Source organism: Asterias rubens, chromosome 3, assembly GCF_902459465.1.
Source record: "Asterias rubens chromosome 3, eAstRub1.3, whole genome shotgun sequence".
NCBI lineage: Eukaryota > Metazoa > Echinodermata > Asteroidea > Forcipulatida > Asteriidae > Asterias > Asterias rubens.
Genome location: NC_047064.1, coordinates 7,658,781 through 7,666,610, shown reverse-complemented (window position 1 = coordinate 7,666,610; position 7,830 = coordinate 7,658,781). Strand labels below are relative to the sequence as shown.

At 40.3% G+C, this 7,830-nt stretch overlaps 1 protein-coding gene across 1 annotated transcript; it reads left to right on the top strand.

Annotated features, from left to right (window-relative positions):
• On the top strand, nt 1-5,404 carry LOC117288036. The gene is made up of 6 exons (XM_033768718.1): nt 1-25; nt 798-876; nt 1,136-1,215; nt 2,533-2,668; nt 3,068-3,159; nt 4,133-5,404. Exons 1-6 carry the CDS (start codon nt 1-3, stop codon nt 5,353-5,355), a joined length of 1,635 nt encoding a protein of 544 aa, XP_033624609.1. The 3' UTR covers nt 5,356-5,404.
• Nucleotides 5,405-7,830: the final 2,426 nt, after the last annotated feature.

The following is a 7,830-nucleotide window of genomic DNA, read 5'->3' as shown; positions in this document are numbered from 1 at the left end:
ATGACGCCGTCCAGTGAGGATTCAGGTAAGGAAGTGAGATAGTCTGTCGATCGACGTAAATTTTCTTGTCACACGAGGCATTAGCTTTGAGGCAAATAACATGCAGTGTATGCTACCGGGCCATGTTTGGCAGCACACGAGTCATTTTCAAACAATACGAACCTCAAGAAAAATACATGAGCAGACAAATTTGACTGCCTTTTCTGCTTGGAGATTGCCTAGGACTGGTTGGTTGTAAATTGTCTTGTGTGACATGGGCCGTACGCTCTGTAATATCACATGAGGACATTGGCACCCAAAATGGCGCAACCAAAATTTACGTCAGGGTAATTGGTCCAATAGGCGCGGCCTTAAATGTTTTGGTTGAGAAATTAAAAAAAAACTTACGACTAAGCATGGCTCTTGACTGGGAATACATCTTCATTTTCAAACACACCCAGGTTTTTTTGAGGAAGTAAATCATAATTGCCTTAATACGGGATTGGCGTCATTAAAAATTCGTTTCGTTTTTTGCAGTTAACTTTCTAAACTGGTTTATATGTGAACAAGCTACCCTTTATTTATATAATTGGTTTGTGGTAACACCATGTGTATATCTACTTGCCAGGTAGAGTTATTTTAGAGAAATGTCTCCGCAGTTAGTATTATAGCAAGACAGTTTCCAAACAACAAACTTAACCTGGCAAGTAGATACACAATGGTGTTACCGCAAACCAAATGTATGATGATACCTCACCATGCAATGCCTCCAATTAATCATTTATTGACCCTTTTTTTATCACCATGTGTCCAACCAGATTGTACCCAAATGTGCAGTGAGAAGTCCGCATGTCAAATACGAGTACCTCAGTGTAATGACGATACCGATGACGATGGGTAAGTGTAGCGTAATGGCATGTCGTGGCAGAGCAATTAAGAGCACCACAGACTCAAGATCTGGTTCAATATTCTTAAGCTGCTTGTTAAGAACGCAAAACTAGCTAAACTCAACATGATTATGTTATTAAGATAGTAATTCACATTCTGATTCCGATTCTACTGCTTACATGTAGATTCGAAATATTAATATAAAAAAAAAAATAGAACCAAATAACAAATCATTGTTGACACGAGCGGTTTTTTGTTTTTTTTGCAGAAGCGGAATTGTTACCTCCCCCGAAAACGGAAACCCATCAACTGGTGCGTTAACGACCTCCAAAGCTACCACAACTACAGGTAAATATATGCTGACTTTACATAGCACTTTATTTCCTCAAACTGTAATGATACTGAACTGTATTAGGAAAGTTAATCTGTATGTTGCGAAAATCTTAATTTTAAGCTTATGCCTCTTTTAATTTTGTTACCCATGCAATACGTCATCTATATTCAAAGAATAAAAAAAACCCTCCTTTAGCTTAAGTTTGTAAAACTTATTCTAACCATACCTTATCTTGATTCAAAGCGACTAAATAAATCTTTAGCGAAGGTTTCTAAAGCTTTATCCATGACATAACTAATAACTTTGACTCAGAGTAAACCGACCTTTCGTTAAAGGCAGTGGACACTATTGGTAATTACTCAAAATAATTATTAGCACAAAACCTTACTTGGTAACGAGTAATGGGGAGGTTGATAGTATAAAACATTGTGAGAAACGGCTCCCTCTGAAGTGACGTAGTTTTCGAGAAAGAAGTAATTTTCATCGAATTTGATTTCAAGACCTCGGATTTAGAATTTGAGGTCTCGAAATCAAGCATCTGTCAGCGCACAACTCCGTGTTACAAGGGTGTTTTTCTTTCATTATTATCTCCCATCTTTGATGACCGATTGAGCTCAAATTTCCACAGGTTTGTTATTTTATGCATATGTTGAGATACACCAAGTGAGAAGACTGGTCTTTGACAATTACCAATAGTGTCTAGTGTCTTTAAACGTATTTAAATCTGTGTTCAACCTATACCTTATCGTGTTTCAAAGACAGTAAACCAACCTTTAGCATCAGTTACGAATGTCCACGGATTAGATTTGTGTCCGAGTCAACAGGGACTTCAAATGAGACAGTGGATCAAAACCAGCGGACAAACAACCTTGCCCTGGTCACTCCAAAAACTTAAATGATCTCACAAAAGCTTAAAGGGAAGGTGCCAGTCTTCTCACTTGGCGTATAAAAACATAAGCATAAAATAACAAGCCTGTGACAATTTTGTCATCGAAGTTGCGAGAAAAATGATGAGAGAAAACACACCCTTGTTTGACGTATTTATGTGCTTTCAGATAGGAATAAAAGACTTCTGGCTATACTAGAAGTCTTTTATTATTTTAGTGAGAAATTATCTCTTTCTCAAAATCTATGATGCTTCAGAGGGAGCCGTTTCCCACAATGTTTTATACCATAAACAGCTCTCCAATGGCTCGTTTTTACCAATTCAGTTTTTAAGTTAATATTTGTTTTGAGTAATTACCAAACGTGTAACTTCCCTTTAATAGCCATTTGCTAATTGCCAGTATAACGAACTATGGGTTAATCATTTTCTTTAACAATGTATATAGATACAAATGGGTCACATAATGGGCAACCACGGTTGATCGGCATCGGGATTGGCATTGTCATCCTTGTATTGCTCACAATTGCCATTCTCGTCGTCTTGTGCCAAGGTCAGCGGCGAGAGAGATCACACGTTCACGGGTAAGTTTATCATGTCTTTACATTGAAAACACAAAGTTCTCTGGAAGAAAAGGGGTGTGGGTGAAAAGAACGATTTGTCCTTCTTACGAGCGAAGCAAAATGTAACATTAAATGTACAATAAGCTAGGCTGTATGAGTGTGCACAAAAAGTGTCGCTATGCAAAAAATGCTTGACGAAATCGTTCCCGGTATCAGCCATGTGAACTTACCAGTACGTCTATGCTGGGTGCATGAGAGTCGCAAGAAATGGTTGTTATGACCAAGTTGCCGTAGTTGCCGTAGATGCCGATTTCAAAAAGCAAGAAAGTTCGAGACAAAATTTTCAGTATTACCAAAATGATTTGTATTTTGGCCTCATACTTTTTTCTTATAATATAACTTTAGTTTTTTTCATTTTAGTGTTAACTGGGACGACCCGGGTTACATGGGAGTTGAGGTTAAAGGACGACCCCTGCAGCGCCAAGGTGATGTCACAGATCATGTCCGAACAGGTAATTTCCATATATAAGCATCCAATACTGATGGGTAGAGGTTGGATAAACTGCAGACGCAAGTCCTTGGCACTGTGTGACCCCAATTCCCACTGTTTAGAAGATTGGACAATTTTGGTGCTGTCAAATTCAGTGACACCCCAACATACACTGTTGTCTTGAGATTCACACAACATAGTAAAATAATGTTAACAAGTTTTATGGGTAGGGTCTATACGTCTAGGTATGACGAACATAAAGAGGTCCAGAAGAACCGGTTGATAATGTGTGTCAGTAAATGGATTTTTGGGAGAGACCGCGAGGATGTCCTTTCAGATCCTCTCTTTGTAGGGGAAAAAAGTCGTTAGACACACAGGCCACTTCAAGGTGTAGGCTACACATCAAATATTTTCCCAGAGGCCGTTGCCACCAACCCATAGGCTGAAACAGCATTACCTTCTTCACAGTCCATAGGGATGTAGGCTTAGGTGTCATCCATTAGTAAGAAGCCGGTCTGGTACAGCAGAAAGCAACACTGATCGTTAATGTTTTGGCTTAAAGGCACTGAACACTTTTGGTAATTACACAAAATAATTGTTGCACAAAGTAACGAGCAATTGAGAGCTGTTGATAAAACACTGTGAGAAACGGCTCCCCCTGAAGTGACGTAGTTTTTAAAAAGGTAGTAATATCTCACTAAAACATTTGAATTAAATTCGAGACCTCAGCTGAGGTCTCGAATTCAGGCATCTGAAAGCACACACAACCTGTGCGAAAAGGGTGTTTTCCCCACGATTCCCTCGCAACTTCGACGACCAATTGAGCTCAAATGTTAACATGTTTGTTATTTTATTCATTATGTTGTTGAGATACACCACGTGAGAAGACTGGTCTTTGACCATTACCAAAGGTGTGCGCATTTAGGACACAAGTGTCACGACATGGAATCGAACCCACACTAAGATTCTCTGCACTACCTTTTCCCGTTTTTCAGAACATGGTTTTAACAATCAGACGTACGAGGATGAGATTGCAGTGGGGATTCGCGGAGGGAGCAACCGTACCATCACTCCTGTGGTGCCCCCTGTACCTGCCTCTCCCGATGGGGTACCTTTAACGCCAGAGGGCTACGTGGACTACAACCCAAAGTCTGGGGAGACTTCACGCACGGCCAGCAGCGGCGGACTGAAGTACAAAGAGCGCCCGTTACCGGTACCTGGCTCCCATGAAGTAACATACGAGGATATCAAAGACCTGGTCCCTACAGGACTTGGTAGTTCCTCAGCTCAGTTGAAAACCTCCTCAATACCCTCGGGTCATAATACTCCGGTCCAAATATCTGTCGACCGAAGTAGATCAACAGGATACGTGGATGTAGACTGTCCAGACCCTGTGTTTGTCGACCGAAGTAGATCAACAGGATACGTGGATGTAGACTGTCCAGACCCTGTGTTTGAAGCTACTCTTGGTTCGGACGGAAAGGACCCATGCTCAGTTGCCGAAACTACACCCAACGAGAAAATAACTGTTGATCGAAGTAAATCGACAGGATATGTGGATGTCGACTATCCAGATCCTGTGTTTGCCACTACTCATGGCTCGGACGACACATGCTCAGTCAGCAAAATCACATCCACCGAGAAAGCATCTGTCGACCGAAGTAGATCGACAGGATATGTGGATTTTGACAGTCCAGACCCAGTGTTCGAAACTACTCGTAGCTCAGACGGGAATGAGCCATGCCCAGTTGCCGAAACCACACCCACTGAGAAAGCATTTGTCGACCGAAGAAGATCGACAGGATATGTGGATTTCGACACTCCAGACCCAGTTTTTGAAACTACTCGTAGCTCAGACGGGAATGAGCCATGCTCTGTCAATGAAACCACACCAGACGAGAAGTGTGATGGTCACGTGACCGAAGCAACACCCATTTACTTTAATATCTTGGAGCAGCCTCCCATTGAACCTGAGTTTATAACTGACTCTGAAAAGCCCGCACAGCACAGTGATGGTGCCCCGGGTCGTGATGGCCCCGGGGATCCGTTTGAGGTTGGTACCGAAGCTGATGTGATGTCACATGATGGTGAAACAGCGCCCTCACCCGGGGCCGGGTTGACCGAGCCACTGCAGATGGGGAAAAGACAGACTAGGTCCATGACGTCACCATACAGCAAGTTGGACCGGGGTCCCCTATGGCGAAAAGTTACTAAATAAAGCTTATTTTGTTGTTGTCGTCGTCGTCGTCGTCGTCGTCGTCGTCGTCGTCGTCGTCGTCGTCGTCGTCGTCGTCGTCGTCGTCGTCATTAAAACACTTTTTGGGGGGTCTTCGAGATATGGTCTGCGGTAAAAAAGTATCGGTGTGCCCTAAAACATTCAAAATCGCAAACTGAAAGACATTTTCGATAACAACAACATGCCTAAAAATCAAAAGTTTCAGGGAGGTTCTGAAAATATTCACTCCAGTTCTCAAGGTAGGCTAATATGCGTACGCGATGTTTTCAATTCCACCTCCTGGAAATGATTGTAGTTATAGGGTGCCTGTCTGTTTTAATAAATCAGATCGTTGCTACCAGGAAGTGAATATAAGTTTGTGGGTAGGCTGCTTTACACTCACAGGCGTGGTATAGAGCTGACCAAGTGGTCGCAGATATCGGCTTATACTATAACAACAGCTCTAAATTGCTCGTTACCGAAAAAAGATTTTTATGCTAACGATTACTTGTTACTGAGTGTATTAACAATAGTACCCATACGGTGCCTTCAAGGCAGATGATGGTTTTACAAAAATAACAGGTTTTTTTGTACAATACAAAGCATGATGTACAATTTGTACAATTTGATGTCGAACCAAATAAATAGTATAAAACAGAGAACACGACTAACATAATTTTAGCAATGTTAAGTCGTTCATCTTTACAGACAATGATTAGTCATTTTCTGGGCGCATTTTAAACCTCTTTGCTGTTTATAAACAAGCCGCGCTGGTTGGCATGGACGGCCGATGGTTAATAAGTAAAACATTAAACAATTTTTCTCTCTTGGTGTATCTCAACATATGCACAAAAAACAAACCTGTGACAATTTGAATTCACTTGGGCGTCGAAGTTGCGAGATAACAATGAAAAAAAGAAAAAAAAACAAAAAAAAAAACACCCTTGTCACACTAAGTTATGTGCTTTCAGGTGCTTGATTTTGGAACCTCAAAATTCTAATTCTTAGGTCTCGAAATCAAATTCAAATATTCTTGTGGGAAATTTCTTCTTTCTCGAAAACAACGCCACTTCAGAGGCAGCCGTTTCTCACAGTGTTTTGTACTAGCAACAGCTCTCCATTGGTTGTCACCAAGTAACAATTATTTTGAGTAATTGAGTAATATTGTTTTCGGTGCCTTTAACAAACTTTCAAATAAGTAAAATATTTATCAATCTGTTTTGGTTTTGCATTTATGGCTTTCTACGTTTTCCAACATCGGTTGGCAAAAACTCAGGGCGGTGACGTTGCAATACACCAGAAAGGTTTATTTGTAAACCAAATACCATAATGATTGGTCGGTGAACCACATTGTCACGTCAGGTAGCAAAAATAGAACCGCTTGACGCAGCTTCATCGGAAAACCTACGGAAGCGTTTATACGGATGGACGTTCAGTAAGCAGAAACAGTCATAGCTAGAACTAAATATATCTCATCTTCATATTATTGTGAATAAGAAAGAATCAATACAGTCATGTTTATGAATTGTTTTTTTATTTAATGCCAGTCATGACGAGCTTTATGATTATAACATAAACTTTAATCGATCTCTCTTTCTCTCACTCATTTGCTGTTATCTTGAAGTGTTTATACGGCAGCTATGCCTCACTATGGTGTCCTATACATGTTGGCACCATAAAATGGTTTACACCCAAGTGTGATTGGGGTACTATTTGTAACACAAAACACAATTCCACAGATTTATTGAAGATAATGATGATAGGAAGCTTAAAAAATACTTGATGAGGTGCTGTAATTTTTTTAGAAATGGGTCAAACAATGTCACTCATTTCTCAAAAACTACAGCACCCCAGCAAATAATATTTGAAGGGAAGCTGTCTACCATCATTATCTTCAAAATGTGTTAGTTTGATGTAAATCTGTGGACATTTTGTTTTGTGTCCTACAAAAAGTACTCAGACCCTTTAAAACAAATGATGCTTTATGCTTAAAAAAAATTGTGATTTCTGCTACAAGTATACTGTTCAAATTCTCCTTATACAAATTTGTTTTTACAGTCTTTGAGGCTGTCAATGTGAAATAAATGTCGTATTGAAAGTCCCTCGTCCGTACAAATATAATTGTATCTATTTTTGATAACTTACTTTGAACAGACAAAGACCTTAAAACTCGTTTTAAAATGACCCTTGGCCAAAGCTCAGTGGGGTCGACATATAATATACCGGAAACAATGGGGGGGGGGGGTACATGTTTTAAGAGCTGCGACAACGCCATGAACCACATCGACGTCTTCGTTCTTCGGACACAAGTCTTCTTCAAGTGCCCCTCTCTCATCACTTTTTTTCTGGTCTGGTCCTTCACTATAGAACTCACATCCCATCAAACTAAGAAAGGAGACTTCACACCAAACTTTCAAGAGTTATCTCAAAACCCCATCTCTTGATATTTAGCTGTTTCATCTTCTATTCTGTTTATTT

Excerpts from the sequence above, each read along its gene's own strand:
- LOC117288036 (XM_033768718.1), top strand. The coding sequence starts at position 1 with ATGACGCCGTCCAGTGAGGATTCAG. Across the intron at positions 877-1,135 it reads GACGATACCGATGACGATGG|AAGCGGAATTGTTACCTCCC; the intron begins GTAAGTGTAGCG and ends TTTTTTTTGCAG. Across the intron at positions 3,160-4,132 it reads CACAGATCATGTCCGAACAG|AACATGGTTTTAACAATCAG; the intron begins GTAATTTCCATA and ends CCCGTTTTTCAG.